The 17266-nt window shown below is 51.2% G+C and overlaps 2 protein-coding genes and 1 long non-coding RNA gene across 9 annotated transcripts in view; 2 read left to right on the forward strand and 1 right to left on the reverse strand.

Annotated features, from left to right (window-relative positions):
* The window catches only part of EHBP1 (EH domain binding protein 1), a 602469-nt gene extending 597556 nt beyond the window's left edge, over nt 1–4913 (forward strand). For all 7 annotated transcript variants that reach the window (XM_036263545.1, XM_036263548.1, XM_036263550.1 and 4 more), the window contains 2 exons: nt 3509–3623; nt 3836–4913. In XM_036263545.1, coding sequence (XP_036119438.1) covers nt 3509–3623; nt 3836–3926 — 206 coding nt within the window. In that variant the 3' untranslated portion in view covers nt 3927–4913. The remainder of the gene's footprint in view (nt 1–3508; nt 3624–3835) is intronic.
* Nucleotides 3231–5941, reverse strand: LOC118631235. Its single transcript, XR_004959750.1, has 3 exons — nt 5580–5941; nt 4908–5058; nt 3231–3316 (listed from the first exon to the last, which is right to left on the reverse strand). It is a non-coding gene; the product is annotated as an uncharacterized LOC118631235 (long non-coding RNA).
* Nucleotides 5942–9185: 3244 nt separating this feature from the next.
* On the forward strand, nt 9186–15519 carry OTX1 (orthodenticle homeobox 1). Its single transcript, XM_036262731.1, has 5 exons — nt 9186–9325; nt 9686–9755; nt 11270–11470; nt 12434–12585; nt 13878–15519. The coding sequence occupies exons 3-5, from the start codon at nt 11374–11376 to the stop codon at nt 14694–14696; spliced, it is 1068 nt and encodes a 355-aa protein (XP_036118624.1). The 5' UTR covers nt 9186–9325; nt 9686–9755; nt 11270–11373; the 3' UTR covers nt 14697–15519.
* The last annotated feature ends 1747 nt before the right edge of the window (nt 15520–17266 follow it).

The following is a 17266-nucleotide window of genomic DNA, read 5'->3' on the forward strand; positions in this document are numbered from 1 at the left end:
ATAAGCTTTTTATATTTAAAATCAATATGTAATCCTGTGGAGGAGCTTATCCCCTAAAACCCCATTTGTAAATCTATTTTAGCTTTGTTGCACAGCACAGCCACAGTCTTCCATAGATTGATTAGGTACAGCGGTAGAATCCTATCAAATGGCCTGCTCTGATGATGATGCAAACTCTTTCAGGATTGCTAGTTGACTGGAACTAAAGATAAGACTTGACTGCAATCCCCCAATGTGCTCTTTACAAAACTAGTGTTAATTTTCATCAAAGTGCCAGGCTTATTTATAGTGGCAAGGTGGAAGGTTTACTACAAGAACTGTAGGTCCTTTCTATTAAAGTGTTTATAGGTATTTCTTTTGCCTTTTTCCCAAGGTAATTATTAACTTCAGCAAATAAACTAAATCAGGGAATAAAAAATTGGCCCTATATATAAAAAAAGAGTTTTTTAAATTAACAAAACAGCTCAGTGTACGTGGACATAAACAGAATCTCTTTATTTCAACACTTTGGCTCAAATGCAGCATCAAAACGTAATCCTATTTGTTGCAAGAGGATATGGCTTTTGTAGCAAAAGTACACTGGAATCTTCAAATTAATCAGAACCCACACTGTAGTCTGTCCAAGCCAAAGTCATCTAGCTAGCTGTGACTGGAATTATAGGTGAATAACCCTTTCTTAAAATGCATAACAGGTAACATATAAATTTACATGCAGGATTTTAAAACATGACATTATGTCTAGGTGAAGCTATTTTAAAAATGATTTTTTTAATTTTTAAAGTTAGATTTGTACATACAAATGTGAATCTTGATCAGTTTTAAAGGTATTAATTTTTTAAAGTAATCAAAATAGTTTAATTTCCTAAACTAGCATTCATATATGTGTGTGTGTGTAAATTTACTCTCGTGAAAAGTAAATACAAAGTAAAAATAGTTTTGCTAATGTAAAATGTACTCACTACACATAGCTATTTCCTTTACAATTGACTAATATTTTATAGATAGATATTAATGTAGTGATGACAGATTTAATATGAAAAATTTTATGTTTATGCCAGAACATTTTAAATTCTAGTGTCAGTTAAATTTGACTGTGAAATGATGAAAATTACCTAAATATTCATATTTTAAAATGTTTTTGTTACAGTTATGGGAAAATTAGCTTGGAAAAAAGTTAAGATTTAAAAAAAATCATTCAACATTTCAGGAGTTAAAAAGGTTTTCTCTTTTATACATATTGTTAAAGCCTTATTTTTTTTAAATTAAGGAAATCTTGATATTTCTAATTATTAATTAAAACCTTAAAAGTCGCTGGTTAAGTGCAGATAGGATAATTCAATTAAGAAAATTATGTTGTTAAAAAATTTTGTAATTTTCGATTTACTTATACTTTTTAAGTGTATGATGGAGGAAATTTCCTTGTGATGCTCTTATCAAGATGTTTTAGAAGTAAAGAATTATAAATTAAAGCTTATAATCAGAATGATTTCTTGAGATTTGAATGAAAAAGTTAATATTCATCAAAACTAGTAATCTTGATAATTATAAAACTTAGTTACAAATTTAGCAAGTTTTTCTCTGAGTTAATATTTCTAGAACTACAGTTACCTGAAATTAGACTGATGACCTTTAAGATCTTCCAACCTGGAGAGGTCTATTAAAATATTTGCTATGTGGAATGAGACTGATTAAGAACAAGAACCGGATTAGAAAATTGTCCAGCATTCCTGAAACTCAGTAGCATTTTAATCCAAAGAATAAAATTATGATAGATATGGCTTTTCTTCAGTTTTACTGTTTGATTATTATATTTTTAATTCTCACATTTAGGGAAAAAAACCTTTCCATAATACTAGTTTCTTTATTCCTCTCCATGCTATAGAATTTTTTTTTCTTTTTTTAAATGAGAAGGAAACATGATGGTTTGTGTGACGTTTTGTATCAAATGTGAATAATTAATATATGGTATGTTTCATATATTTGTATGTATGTATTTGAGCTTATAATGAAAGGAATAGTGATAAAATTGAATAAACTATTCTAGCTTCTTACTGCTATTCTAACCTTTATTGCATGATGATGTATCTAATTTTTAATTTGTAAATACAAGATAGAATTCCCTCTAGCACCATTTGCTTTCATAAAGCTGCTGAGCAGTTTGCTGTCTTGAATAAATTTTGCTTTGGAGGGGGTCGGGGGGATTTGAACCAGCACATTCTTGTGTGGTTTGTGAAGATTCACATGGTAACCAGCGGTGTGCATTGTTAGGTTTATCTGAATAAGCACCAGCCATGTGAGTTTTAACATGATTGCCCAGGGCAATGGAGAGAGAAGAGAGAAACCCGAAAGGATTGCACTTCTCTGTTTTTTTGGAAAGTGCATTTGCTGGGGGAGGGGCTGCATGAGTCAGTGGCCATTTTTTTTTTTTTTTTTCTAAGCTGGTGTCCTGTTTCCCTCTAGGTCCTCATTTGTTCTGCTATCTGCCTCATCATCTACTTCTTCTTTTCATTGTTTACCTTCCTAATGAGGGAGGCGGGGTAGACTGGGGATTGATTGACAGCTACAAGCCCTTACAGTCTGGCCATAGAGCTGTTGGCTTTGGTTTCAAAAGTGCTTTAAATGTTCGATTAGGTCCTGTTTTTATTAAACCAAACTACTGCTCATCTTAAGGAAATTATCAGACCAGCAAAGATTAGGAAATATATTAGTGGGGCCTAAAACCTTCAAAAAAATTTGCTCCTATCATATAAAGAGCACTGCCCATCGGATTTTTCCAACCTTTAACATGGGGTTTCAAAAAGATGTAATTTTTTTCTTTGCAAAACTGCTTTGATTTGAAATCACTCAGCAGACCTCTCCAAAAGAAAACTGGCTGTGATGTGATCGAGAGCTGCAGTGTAATATTGCAGAGCAAATTTATTTTTTACTTCAAAGAAAAATGCTAATTAGCCGATTCACTACTTTTAAAGTTATTGTGAAGCATATGGCGCCCAGTGTGAGATACATCCAACTGCTAAAATAGAGCGAAGAGGAAATTAGTGAAGAATGGGCTGTATGGGGTGAGCATGGGGGCGGGGGAGGAGGATAGGTTCTCAGGCAGATTCTCTAGCGTTTTTAGAATGATTTTATCGCCCATCTCTCCTTCCCGCCTCCTCATTTACCCACATCCCCCACCACCCAGCCTCCAGCGGACCTCTTCGGGGCCTCCAGCTCTCCCTCCCCCACTTTGGCTGAAATCAGGTGCGCACCTCCGGCTAGCCACCGGCTCACACCTGGCCTCCTTTTCAGGTTCCAGCCCAGCCGTAGCCGTCTCCATCTGCGGGAAATTTTAGAAAGCAGGGTTTTAGGGGTGAAATCGTTTCCACAATGGCCAACCTCCCCACAAAACACTAGCTAATGGTTCTATAATATGGTTTGAGGAGAAATACAAGGAAACTAGAAAAGGCGGGAAGGGGAAGGCGGGGTGTGCAGAGGTTGTGCGAGTGAATAATGAGCCTCCTGTCCACAGACTGGCAGAAGACTGAGGCCCAGAAGCGGCGCGAGCAACTCCTGCTGGATGAGCTGGTGGCCCTGGTGAACAAGCGAGACGCGCTTGTCAGGGACCTGGATGCACAAGAGAAGCAGTGAGTGGGCGATGGGGTCGGGTAGAGGCTCTGCTGCCTGCTGAGGGGACGAGAAGTTTTCGGAAACTTCAGTCCATAGGTCTCGGGTGGGCTGGGCAGCCTCCCGCCGGTCCCCAGATGCCCATACCCTCTGGGGGCGGAATTCAGGGAGAGGGGAGTGCTGCTCTGCCCTCCACGAAGAAAAATAATTGTGTTTCCTGTTTGACTTCCAGGGCCGAAGAAGAAGATGAGCATTTGGAGCGAACTCTGGAGCAAAACAAAGGAAAGATGGCCAAGAAAGAAGAGAAATGTGTTCTTCAATAGCAGCCAGACCAGACCATATCCCAAAATTTTAGTCTTGGGTCCCTAAGACCAGAAAAAGCAGACTCGTTGTTGATTTAAAACTTTTAACATTTCATTGGGCTGGATTGTACTTCCTCCACCACCACCACCCCTTTTCCTCCCTCCTTTCCAGATAATATACAGAACTCCAAATTAGCTTTGTTTAAGGATATTTTGTGTGAGTTAATCATTTCCTTGAAATCATGTGAAATAGATTTGCACAGATACCTTGTGAGTGACTGGTATTGGGAGTGTTCAAGAAACTGTTCAAAGAAGAAAGAAAAGAACACCCTTCCCTCATTTTTTGATGGGAGAAAATTTTAAAGTTGTTGTTGTTGTTGTTGTTGTTGTTGTTGTTAATAGCATAATGATGGTGGGAGGGGGGTAAGAGGGGGATAAGAAAATTATCATGAATGATTTTTTTCCAGTCCTGCCATATGTAACCCTGACTCTGTTACCTACATTTTATAGTTAGATCATATTCAATCTACTTATTAAACTGTTCTATTTACCAGTGGGATTTTCTGCAGTTATTTTTGCATTTTACTATAAGGATAATAGAGTTCCTTTCCTCTGCTCTCCTCAGAGGATGGCCCTTTAACATAGCCTGAGACAAGTCTTGTGATTTGAAGGTGAGCTATGAGGATGGGACTAACTGACATGCATCAGTTTACAAAGAGCTCTTATCTTCTGAGAATGTGCCATCTTTTTCTCTGGGTAATTATTTATTACATCTAGCTTGGTTCCTACCTTTTGTTGGGTCTCAACATTGGCTCAAGAATGCTGTTAATATTTATTCTGTATTGATAAAAAGTCTGTCTTGCCACTATGAGTAAATCCCCCAATTAATATTTTCTTCTCTAGCATAGCACTGTCATTTTTTGTGTGAAAATGGTTATCTGTTTATTTATTACAATACTGAGGTCATATATAAATTTTCAATAAAAGCAGAAACTTTCTTACCTTAAACACTCTGCTACTTCTTTATCATGAAAACGACACTGGTTTGAAGAGAAGTTTGTGTATCTGCAAGACTTTTCATGTGGAAAAAAAAATGGTCCTCTTGAATGGCTGTATTTGGAGCTGAGTAAGTTTACACCATCCCAAAGGGGCCCTGCTGACACACGAATTTGAATTGAAAAGCAATTAGTCATATTTTCTTAAGCAGTGTAAACTATCATCTTTTGTAAAGGGTCATCTCTGTTAAAGATTTGAGGAAAAATTTTATTCCAAAGCACTGAAAAAAAGGGGTAATATCTTGATGAATTTTCCATATTATTTTCAGTTGTTATAATTTTGCACTCATGTGAAGAAGAATTATGATTTCTGATAACTGGCAAGTCTATAGGTGCTGAAATGAAAGGAAGAGGGTTGTTGGTGGGGGGTGAGTGCATGCAGGTGTGTGTGAGAGAGATGAGGGAAAGGGCACTTTTAACAGAAGTTGTAGGCAACAGAAACTGGTGATTATATGGTAGTGCCCATCACTCCTCTAGAGAGGTGTCCCAAACAAAGAAGGCTAATTCAACAAGTCTGGAAACAGAGAAAACAGTTTGCTACCATTTATAGTTTTGCCTAGATCACACATACATATATACACACATATATGTACACATACATGCAAGTATTTATACATACACAAATTCCGTTCGAAAATCATGCAGCCGCCTTCCGTTGCCAGTCTTTCAAAACGATAATAAAAACTTGCAACAGTAGAGTTTCTTCATGACAAAGATTTTAACAAGTTACTCAAAAGTTACCGGAACTCAATGAAATCGGGTATTTGCCCTCTTTATTCGAGCAGGAGGGCAGAGCGAGTGGCTGCTCTCTGGGGGAAGCTCTCAGAAGCCCGCTCTAAGCCCAGGGAAGCCTGCAGACGGAAATCGCCAGCCTATAGCAACCTGAGTTTTGGGCTAGCAGCGTCTCCCACCCCATTGACGCTGGATTCGGGGAGCCTTCCTTCCCGAGAAGCCTCACAGAGAGGCGGTTCCCCAAGCCTCTCCCGACCTGCCAAATCTCAGATCTGCCGCCCCTGTCCCTGCCCCTCCTGCCCCCGGCCCGAGCCTCGCGGGTTTTCCTTTGGGCTGCTTTGTGGCGCCCGCACGCCCCGCAGTGGCGGCGGAGCGTGGACCCCCGGGACTAGCCGGGTCAAGCAGCAGCGAGGGCGCCGCGTCCAGATTTCGTCGCGTTGTGCACAGGGCTGCCCCCGGAGCGCAGGCGCGAACCCAGATTGCCGAGAGGCCGGGAACCCGAAAGCCCGCGCTGCGGGAAAAGAAGCTGTGGGCCCGGGGGTCGCCGAGGAGGAGGAGCATTGGCAGCGGGCTGGTTTGGGCACAGCCCGCGGGCAGGTGCAGAACTTCCGCCCCTGGCCAGCATCCCACGGCCCGGGAGCCAAACCCCTCCCCCTGTCCCAAGTGTCCTCCAGAGTCGGGCCCGGCCTCGAGGTCACCTGGATGCTGGATCCGGGTTCCGGAGCCCAACTCCCACACTTCCTCCTCGGCCGGGCTGGCCTGGGTTGGGTTGACTTATCCACCCCCTGCGATGCCCCCTCTTCCCGTCCCCACGCTGCGGCCGTTGCTAGAACGGTCGCGGCTTCTGGGCCAGCGTCTCCCACCTGGACATTTGCCTAGTGACGACCGCCTCGGTCCTCTACGCCGAGTACAAGAAACTTTCATCTCCATCTCTCTCGTCCTCCTCCTCCTCCTCCTCTTCCTCCTCCTCTTCCTCCACCTCCTCATCCTCTCTTCCTCTCCTCTCCTCTCCCCTCTCTCTTTTTCTTCTCTTAATCCCGGGGTTTTATGGGTTGAGCATTAAGAAAACTCGCCTGCAATTTGGGATTAGATAAATACTCTCATTAAGAGCTGGGTGGAGGGGTGGAGGGGGGTCGTGCTACTTGATACTTCCCAACTTCAACCGTGGCAGCATCTGGAACCAAGAGCTGTGGGCCCTGGTTGGCCCTGGGGATCGCCTGAGCACATTCCTGCGCCCACAGCCGCCCCACCTCGCAGCGCCGGACCTCGGCCCGGCGCTGCAGCTGAATGCGAAACAGCGCGAGGAAGCGAGAGCGGGAGAGGTGGCGGGCCTGGGACAGGGCGCGCACCCGGGCCCTGGCTGTGGGGAGTGGGGGCAGGCACACAGCACGCAGGCCCAGGCTGGGGTCGCTCTGGACGCGGACGCTGTCAAGAAGCCTGCATATGCTTCCCCCCAAAACTAGTACGCTCCAGCCTGCGGCTTTTCCCAGAAGGGAAGGGGGCAGTGTATTTCGTTTCTTTCTTTAAACCTTGCACCATCTCGGGGGGTTCCGAGCCGCGGGCCTCGCGGGCTACTACTCCCCGCCGGGCCCTGCGGGAGCCTAAGGTGTGTCTTCGCCCGGGTCAGCACTGCACTCTCCGCAATGTCTCTTCCTTGTTAAGCTTTTCTTTATCATGTTTTCCCTTTTCTCTCGTTTCTTTTATTGTTTTCTCTCTGTGTCTCTTTCTCTCTCTTTTGTGAATGGGCCGCGGCGTCTTTGTTCTGGAGAGAAGCGCCCGTGTCGCTGACTTTTGTGAACCAGAGAAAGATCTTGTAAAACCTCCTTTTCTCCTTCATACTTCCCACTCCCACCCCTCCTCCTTGGCCCCTTTGATTAGATGTTCCCTCATCGTCCAAAAAAAAAAAAATGTAATTTCGTTGGTCTGGCGGCCACTTTCTTTGAACATTAGCTCGCTTTCAGCTCCAACTTCAATTAGAAGGAGTTGATTTTGAGAGATCAACAAAAGAACCGACCAAAGCCTTATTAAAGGTCCTAAGAAGATCTCTCGGGTCCTTTGAGAAGCAGTTAAGGAAACAGTGTGCTCTCCATCATATTCTGTTACCGTATTTTATTCGGACTCCAAAGGAAAGTGTCGCTTGGGGGAGGGGGAAGCACTTTGATGAGCGGGACCGCGACCGCGGCCCCTTTTCACTCAGCGGGCTCCCCCTTCCTTCTCCTCCTTGCCCAGCGCCCGGTCGGCTCTAGGTGCCCGACCCCGCGGACCAGGCAACGCCGGCGCTTCCCACCGAGATGCGCCCGGCGGCTCCTTGACTCTCCCTCAAACCTTCTCCTGTTCAAACTTTTCACTCCACCCGTAGGGGTGGAGGGGAGCGGGGATTAGGGAGAAAGGGTAGGAATTCCTCGAAAGGCAGTAAATTCGTGCCTAATATTCAGGAGGAGGTACCTTTTAAAAGAATTGCCTTGCTCAGGATTGGGCCGAAATCACGTTTTTTATTTTGTGTTCTTTTTGTCTTTTTTGCTCTTTGCGAAGTCCGCTCAGGTAGATGTGCTTGAAGAGTTTGTTCGGCTGGGAAATGGGCTTCACCGGTACGAACAATACGGGGAAGTCGCCTCAGGGAGGCTCCTTCTATGGCTTGTGGGAAAGAAAATGAAGGCAAGGGTCTGTGGCCGTTTTCCACCAGACTGTCCCTGGTAGAAGACCGGGAAGGAGACAGAGGCAGAGTAGGAAAAGAAAGTTTCCTATCAAAAATTTTCGATTCAGAAGTCAAGCGTGTGCAAGGGGGAGGAGACGCTGGGCTCCGACGTTGCAGAAGAAGATTTAAGACTTGCAAACACCCTTCGTGGGGGTTGGGAACCCCAGGAGACGCCGAGGAGCAGGTAAGTGTCGGGGCCGCCCCTGCGGGTGCTGTTCCCGAGCGCGGGAGCACTGAGGCGCTGAGGAGGGATCTGCGCACCCGAGGCTGTGTCCGCGCACCGCAGAGTAGCCTGTGCCGGCACGAGCCGCCCGAGGCGTCCGTCTGCAGGTGGTGGCACCGTGAAGAAGAGGCTGGGGCCTGGGACGCCGCGCGAGGGGCCAGGGGCCGGGGGCCCGCTTTCCGCCAGCCCGCGGCGCCCGAGCCCTCGCGCCCACAACCCGGCCTCCTAGCCGGGTGGCGCGCGGGAGAGCGAGAGAACCGGTTCTCCAGCACCTCGCCTCCTCTCTTGCCACTCCCTCCAGGGCGCTGAAAGGGCGAGAGAAGGGCGGGGGCCCCAGGGCGGCCTAGGGACCGGCGTCCCTCTCCACGACCTGGGCTCCGGCGCTGCGCACGCCTTCCTCGCCCAACTCAGTGCAGCGTTTGCCAGTCAAGCCCTGGAGTTAGCGAGCGACCGGGGCGGGGCGGGCTGGTGGCGAGGGCGGGGTGCAGGGGGCGGGGGAGGGCGGGGGCGCGCGGAGGTAACCCCGGGCTCGGGCTGCCATTGCCCGGCTCCCTGTCACTCAGCCCGCACGGGGCCCGGGATTGGCAGCCCAACCCCGTTACGCACTCACCTCGCGTTCACATACTCGGGGAGGGCAGTAGAAAGGTGATCAATCTTCATCAGGCTACATTTCCAATCACCTAAGCAACCGAGCAAGACAAGCCACTCCGACAAGGTAAATCGCTTGATTTATTTAGTTTGCAAAGTGCCCCTGCAGGATTTCCCCAGCCCCCACCTCCTCCACGTTGTACCGGGAGTGCAGCGGCAACCGTGAGCCGCCCCCGAACTCTGCCCCTCTCACCCCCACCCTCTCCCCTGAGGCTGTTCGGCGCGGTCCCGTGCGAGGAAGTGTCTCGGGAGCGTGAAGGGCTTTGCAAACAAAGTGTCTGTGCAATAAAGTGAAAACTGGAGGGGCACGCACAAAGCCAGTGGAAAGAAAGAGAAAGGAGGAGGGAAGTTGGGGAAAGAAAGAAATCCGGGGGTCCTAGACAACCTCCAGCCCGGCGGGTAATTCCTATGCCGCTCTGTTTTGCAGGTTGGCTGCCCGGCGGGTCGGTGAGGGCGCGAGGTGGTAGATGGTAAGCAGCCCCGGCAACTGAGGGCAGGTAAGGAGAAAGCCGCGAAGCCGCCCGGAGCTCTAAAAACACGCGGGGTGCTCTCGCCTCCCCCTCTTCAGACGGGTCCCGGCTTCCCCGGTCCCGGCAGATGGGCGGGGCTGAAGAGCGGCCTGGCTCCCCTCCGGGTGCGCGGCGGACCTCAGAGCTCCGCTGCGGCCCCGCGCCCCCGCCTCCTCCGAAGTAACCGAGCTGAAGTGCTAAGTTTGAAAAAGTCTTTGAAACTCACGCAGCAGCCTAGCAGAGTCCCCGTGGCCCAGGAGTCCTGTCTGTTTCCTTTCATTCCCTTCCCTGCAAATTGGGTTCCCCGGCCCAGGCCGTAGATCACGAAGGATGGGAGCGGAGGCTTCTTTAGCTCTAACTTCTCTTCCTGAACTCCCTAGCCAGGGTCCCAGGCCTGCGTTGAGTTCCCGCAAAGCGGGGTGAAGCGACAGGTCCTCTGGGCCCCCCGTCCACTCCCTCAGCACTACTTCCAACCCCTGAGAGTAGTGCCTCAGATTCGGAGCAACTGGGGAAGCTAGACTCCAGCCCAGGTCAGCGTGGGCGACGCCGCCGAGGCCTAGTTCTCCAGTCCCGATAGGGTGCTGGGGCCGCGGGTTCAGCTAGTAGGATAGACAGGGAGCGTACAGGTCCCAGGATCCGTCCCAAATCTACGAGACCCTTTGGAGCATAGACTCCGCCAGAACCCCATTGCCCACAACAAGGACCTGGCAGAATGAAGAACCGCTTGAGTTGGTGAAGAAGGGCCTGTGGCCATGGCGAGGCACCCCTAACCTGGGGGCGCGTCTTAGAAACACCACCGCTACAGTGGCCCCTTCTGCGTCTTCTGTCCGCCTTTGGGGGACCTGGGACCTTAACTGCGGTTGGGGTGTAGTGGGATTTCCGGTGAGCAATCTCTCAGCGGCTGAGCACAGAGAGGCCAACTGGCGGGGTGGCTGTGGGCTCTGGGGCCGGCACCCAGCCTCCGAGACCTTTGAAGAAACGGTGGGCCATGCGTCCGGGAGAGGCCCAGGTGTTGCTAGCGCCTCGCCTTGGCTCTCTGTAATCTCTACCTTTTCGCCCTGCTTTCAAAACATTTAAAATAAACTGAAACAACCCCTCATCCTCTGGGCAGCCTGCCACCGGGGCGCCCGGGGAACGTTTGCTGGTGCAGAATAGGGCCGGCTCTCACAGAACTAGAATTTTGCCTAAACTTGGGATCTTGCAAACTCCGCGGTTCAGGCTCTGACCTCCCCAGCGTGGCCTTGCTTTCAACCTCTCCTCAATCCTAGCGACGCCCTACGAGTGTCTTTAGCGCATTCCAAGTCTGAAAAGAGGCGATAGCGATCCAGAAAAGTTTGCTTTTTGAAGAAGTCTTGGTCTTTAGACTAAGGCCTTGTAGAGCCGAATTGACCGCCCTGCGCAGTCCATAGCCTATGTCTCTTCCCCATACCGTGGCTCCTAGCCTGTGACAAGACCAGGAAGCCGAGATGGCTGAGAATGACTTGTGTTTCGTGTCTCCATAGGCCGGGCCCCTAGACGCTACAGAGCTTGAAGGACTGCGCGGTGGGAGCCCCGCACTGCGCCCAGCCCCCTGGATCCGTCGGGGCGCCTCCACCCGGCTGTTAGCATGATGTCTTACCTCAAACAACCCCCATATGGCATGAACGGGCTGGGCCTGGCCGGGCCCGCCATGGACCTCCTGCACCCCTCCGTGGGCTATCCGGGTGAGCACCAGCCCCGCCCCCTACCCCCAGCCCCAGCAAATCTTGGGGACCCCAGCCTCTTGGGTTTGAGCACACACTTTGTCTCTGTGCTGGCCTAGGGAGCCGGTTACCTTGTCTGTTTATAATGCAGGGCACGCTGTTAGCTCACAGGGCAGAGTTGCGGGTCGGTGAGGTGGGCCAGGGCAGCGGAAACGGGCAACGTGCACACTCCCCACCGAGCCACACCAGCCGCCTTGTCTCCTGTTGTGGCCCCACCGCCAGCATAGATATTTGTTTTCCGTGGGTGGCTTTTTTTGGTTTGTGCATGTGTGAATCTCTTCCTTTCCCCCCAATATTGAATGAGAAATCTAGACACTCGCCATGCCCGGACAGGAAGAGCAGAGCTTCCCCTACGCAAAGGGACTGGCTGAGCTGAGAAAGGGGATTCTCCTTCCCTGCATTGTCCTCAAGACCAGTCGTCTGCACCAACTTTTGCACTGCTGATGTGGATGGCTTTAGCCGAATTCTGGCTTTTTTTTTTTTTCTAGCTCCCACTCTTTCACTCCATTTATTCCCTAGAAAAGTGTTTTCCAGGTGGTGTTTCTGTGCACCCCTTCCCCGCCCTCCAGTCAGGGAGAGTGCTGGTGTGTGTGTGTGTGTGTGTGTGTGTGTGCGCGCGCGCGCGCGCGCGCGCACGTGTGTGAAAGAAGAGAGACTGCATAATTTCTCTTACTTTCCTAACCTCTGAGAGTCAGGGAAGGGGGCAGCTCCAGAGTCTTGGAGATACAGGCTCGAAGTCACACACATGCACTTTTTACCACCTGTGGCCTCTCAGACTCGGCCTTTGGGGGAGCTTCTTTTGCTCGGAGCTCGGCTTTCTTTTGCAACGTCTTCGCTCTGAGCCTGCCAGGGGCATGTCTGAGTCCTCTGGTGCGGATCCTCGTGGCCACCGCTGACCCGAGGCGCCCCCGCGTGTCCCCTCAGCCACCCCGCGGAAGCAGCGGCGGGAGCGCACCACCTTCACGCGCTCGCAACTGGACGTGCTCGAGGCGCTCTTCGCCAAGACTCGCTACCCTGACATTTTCATGCGCGAGGAGGTGGCGCTCAAGATCAACCTGCCAGAGTCCAGAGTCCAGGTGAGCGCCTCTGACGCTTGAGGGTCAGGGTAGGAGTGCTGGGGCTGGTGGTAGAGGTCCTGGGGAGGATACTTTGGTTTGGGGGTGGGTTTACAGACTGGGCGGCCCCTCCCTGACGCCCCACCCCCACCCCGGCTCTGGGCCTGGGCCTGAAAGAGGGGGCAAAGTTAAAGGAACTATTTTAGAGCTCAGGATTGAGCCCTTGGCCCCAGGGCGCCTTAGGTACCGAAAGTTCTTTTTAGAATTGCGGGAGAAAAAAACAAGCTCCGGAAGGTCAGGTGCCTGACGGTCCGATCCTTGCGCCTACCCCTTAAGCTTCCCCAGGGTTTAGCAGTTTCTTTCAGGGTCCTGAATTCTGCCTCTGCCCTTGTCTTGCATCCCGGGGATCCTGAAAATGGAAGAGTGGAGCTGGGCCGGAGCCTTGTGCCCTGTCTGGGAGTTGGCTCCGCGGGTAGCTCCGGTTTGATTAGACACTTGCTTTGCCCCAAGAATTTGCCGAACGCAGAACCCGGCTATTGGCTTTGCTGTTTCTGTTCTTGCGATGAAAGGGCCCTGAGACTACTGTTTGGATAACTCAGAACTCTCATCAAGGGCTTTTTATCTCGCCTTCTTTCCCCGGAGGCTCGAGAAAGAACCAGGAATGCAATGCCAAGTACCGGGCCTTCCAAGAGGAGTGAAAACTTCATGACTGACTGTACTATTTGGTTCCCTACTCGGAGCCAAGAAGCCCAAAGTAACTCTGCCCAGATTTCTTCCCCAGTACTGCCTCTGTTTAGCTTCCTGACTTTGCTCTTGCTCCCACCACAATTCTCTCCCTGCCCACACTGGGCCTCCTGGCCGACTGGCTCCGACCTCAAACTTAGTGACTACTCCCCACTTCCCGGCCTGCTCTGTGCCTCTCCGCTGTTTCCTGAGCTCTAACCCTAGAAAACAGGGCCTCAAACATACGCGGGCTGTTGGGGAGCAGCCAACAACAGCAGTTTAGAGATGGCTGAACTTGTGGTTGGACAAATGCAGATGTTCCACCCTAGGGCAGAGTTGGTCTGGGGTTTCCGAGGGGCACATCCCTAGTTGGCCAGAGCGGGGGTCTTTGAGCAGTAGGATTGGGGAGGATGGAGGAGCTGGGAAGGCTGGGGTAGGGGCAGGGTGTGACTGGGCTAGAGATGGGGAGGGGCGAAGCCTCGGTAGGAGTGTAAGACGTGATCCTAGGCGGGATAGTGGGTCCCAAGGGCGAGGGAGTAGGAAGCTCCCCTAGCCTACTGACACTCTCTCCCCGACGCGGCCTGCTGCAGGTCTGGTTCAAGAACCGTCGCGCCAAATGCCGCCAGCAGCAGCAGAGCGGGAGCGGGACAAAGAGCCGCCCAGCCAAGAAGAAGTCATCCCCGGTGCGGGAGAGCTCCGGCTCCGAAAGCAGCGGCCAGTTCACACCGCCGGCTGTGTCCAGCTCCGCCTCATCCTCTAGCTCGGCTTCTAGTGCTTCCGCCAACCCGGCGGCTGCAGCGGCTGCAGGCCTGGGCGGGAACCCGGCGGTGGCAGTGCCGTCTTCGTTGAGTACACCCGCTGCCTCATCCATCTGGAGTCCAGCCTCCATCTCTCCCGGCTCAGCGCCTGCGTCGGTGTCGGTGCCCGAGCCATTGGCCGCGCCTAGCAACGCATCCTGTATGCAGCGCTCGGTAGCCGCTGGCCCGGCCTCGGCTGCAGCCTCTTATCCTATGTCTTATGGCCAGGGCGGCAGCTACGGCCAGGGCTACCCCACGCCCTCCTCTTCTTACTTTGGTGGCGTGGACTGCAGCTCATATCTAGCGCCCATGCACTCTCACCACCACCCGCACCAGCTCAGCCCTATGGCACCCTCCTCCATGGCGGGCCACCACCACCACCATCCCCACGCGCACCACCCTTTGAGCCAGTCCTCAGGCCACCACCACCACCACCACCACCATCACCACCAAGGCTATGGCAGCTCGGGGCTAGCCTTCAACTCTGCCGACTGCTTGGATTACAAGGAGCCCGGTGCCGCTGCCGCTTCTTCTGCTTGGAAACTCAACTTCAACTCGCCCGACTGTCTGGACTATAAAGACCAAGCCTCATGGCGGTTCCAGGTATTGTGAGCCCAGGAGTGGGAGAGGAAGAGAAATGAAACTACCTACGCCCTCTGTGGTCCCCGTCCTGTTGCTGCTGCTCCTGCACCGCCCGCCTTTGCCTCAGCTTCTCCAGACCTGATTTTCATGCCCGTAAAAAATGCCCATTGCCTGCACTGCCGCCCTCATCTTCGTGCCACTTGCTTGGGGTGTGTGTGTGCGTGTGCAAACCCGCTCACCCCTGGATGAGGGGGCCGGTGCTTTGGCTTGGTCCACAAGTTCTGTACGGGAGAGCTATGTGCTTGTCCCCTCAACCCCTAACGAACTCCTAAGTCACCTTCTTCTAGTCTTTCTGGACAGTTAGTATGCACTTGCAGCCTTCGGAGGCTCTTCGCTCTGACTGGCTGTTTGAGCCCTACACTTTTATTTATTCTTTCTGGACACTGGAGTCACTAACTGGCATGCGTCTGCCTATTGGAGTGCACCCACGCTCCGCTCCCAAACAACCACCAAGTATTCCTTCCGTGCAGGCTGCCGTCCGTCCCTTCACCTGCTCTGGGCCCGGCTCCCCGCCCGCAGGCCAGAGCTTTCCGGCTTTTCCTCCTCCCCAGCAGGATGCGCTGGGGCAGGGCCGGAGGGAGGAGCGCACCCCTAGCCTCTCACACTCAGCCCCGCCCTGCGTAGAACTGGCTCAAGCTTCCGCCTCGGCGGGAATGCTGTACATAGCCGGTCCGTTCCAGGGACCACTTAAACTTTTTAGTTGCTGTTGGTTGAACTGAGCATATCTCGTTTTAGCGCCCAGGAAATAGAACTTTAAGATATATACAACATATATACACAACATATATATAAAACAAAAACAAACATATTTCCTTCTGTCCCCCTGCTTCTCCTCCTCGAACAATGGCGCTTTTACTTTTTCATTTGCAAAGCTGCCCTGCCCTCACACCTTTTTCCTATGTATATTTATTAAAGAGAATCGTTTGGGCGCTAAGGATCGGAGGGTCGGAGGTGTGGAGGAAACAACCAAGTCAGGCTACTGGGGTGGGGGGCTAGGCTGGGCTGGGGCGCAGGGCTGTGTCCTTCACCCGGTCTAAGCACCGGGTCGCAGTTCCGGTTTAGAGACCAACAAAACAAAAAAGAAAGAACAAAAATTAAAATGCAGCATTGTGGAAAAACGAGCAAACCCAGGCCCCAAGCCCCCAGTTCCCATTCCCGTCAGCCTCTCTCTCTCTAAGCAACCCTGTTTTGTCTAGTGAGTTCTTAGTGCACCTTCACTCTTATAAATCTGCGGACAGCCCGCGCCTGTGTATCCATTTGGGGTTTGGCCGTTTCGTCCAGTAGGTGGGAAAGTAATCTGTAAATTTAATTTGTCCGATGTGGAGATCGCAAATTACTTGTTGAAATGTAAGGCAGGCCCCCTCCCCTTTATCTACATTATTTCCCGAAAATAAATGCAAATTAATGAACAGCTTGTCAGTGTGGCTCTTCTGATTCCAGCACTGGGTCTGGGTCTCCGGGGGCCTAAAAGGAGGGACACTCCGTGTTAATAACCCGCGTGTTAATGACCTATGTGAAGCTGGAGGGCAAAGGATAGGGCGGGAAGACGTGGCAAGTAGAGTCCCCAGAAACGTTCTTTTAGGGAGTATACTCCCCTCCCGATCGGTCTGGCTTCTTCCCCTAGGCGGTTTGACCCCGCATCCCCTCTCGCCATCCAGGGCAGAGACAGGTGTCAGGACTCAATTCCCAAAGCAATTCCTTTCTCTTTAGAGGCAGGAGCCTGGCACTGATTTCTTCACCCTAATTGCCTGCACCAGAAAGAAGAGGGGGAGGGGAGGAGAGGAGGAGGGTCGAGAGGCGGGAAAGGATAGCTCCGTAATGCTCTCAGAGCTGAGCCAAGAAAAGAAAACAAAACGACAAAATGCACACATACACACACAACAACAACAACAACACCAAGGATCTGTGTCCTGCACGTTGGCAGCAGACAAATCTTCCTTTCTGCTGAGCTGTCCCGGGTGGGTTCAGAAGGCTGGAGGATCCGAGTCATTCCTCCCACGTGCTAAGATATCCTTGTAAAGCCTTAGCCCCTTCCAGAATTAGCGAAATTATCTTTGTTAGTTCTGTAAAATTTAAAACGCAAACACAAAATTGTAAAAGTCGACAAGGGCGCGTTTCACTTTGGCTTGTAGCAGAAGGTTGGAAAGGACGGTTCCCTTAGGGCCTAAGGGAAGCCGGAGATAGGGGTGAGGATGGGGTGGGTTGATCCCCCAGAAAACCCAGAGCCCCGAGCTCTCCAGACTCTGGCCTGAAACCTCCTGGGTGTAAGGCTGAGAAGCTGCTCAACTTATCCTTGGGCGGGAAGGAAATAAGGAAACAACGAAAAGTTTCCTGTGAAGGGACCAACACACCCTATTCTTTTTATTCCGTGTGAGACCTGATTACACAACGTGAGGCCGGGTTTGGAGAACGACCCCTCCCCCAGGTCCTGAGCAGGGCTAAGGCTCAGGGCTGAGAACCTTGGCGGCAGAAAAGCCTTCTTGGCCGCGTGCTCCCTCCGGACTCGGTAGGCCCTGCCCGGGCGCCGCGTGCATTCCCAC

The sequence above is a fragment of the Molossus molossus genome, unplaced genomic scaffold (assembly GCF_014108415.1).
Source record: "Molossus molossus isolate mMolMol1 unplaced genomic scaffold, mMolMol1.p scaffold_m16_p_15, whole genome shotgun sequence".
NCBI classification, from domain to species: Eukaryota; Metazoa; Chordata; class Mammalia; order Chiroptera; family Molossidae; genus Molossus; species Molossus molossus.

What these genes read in the sequence shown, in the direction of transcription:
- OTX1 (XM_036262731.1), top strand. Translation starts at nt 11,374, where the DNA reads ATGATGTCTTACCTCAAACAACCCCCATATGGCATGAACGGGCTGGGC. An exon ending in CCCCTCCGTGGGCTATCCGG is followed by an intron (nt 11,471 to 12,433) that starts GTGAGCACCAGC and finishes GTGTCCCCTCAG; the next exon opens with CCACCCCGCGGAAGCAGCGG. An exon ending in TGCCAGAGTCCAGAGTCCAG is followed by an intron (nt 12,586 to 13,877) that starts GTGAGCGCCTCT and finishes GGCCTGCTGCAG; the next exon opens with GTCTGGTTCAAGAACCGTCG.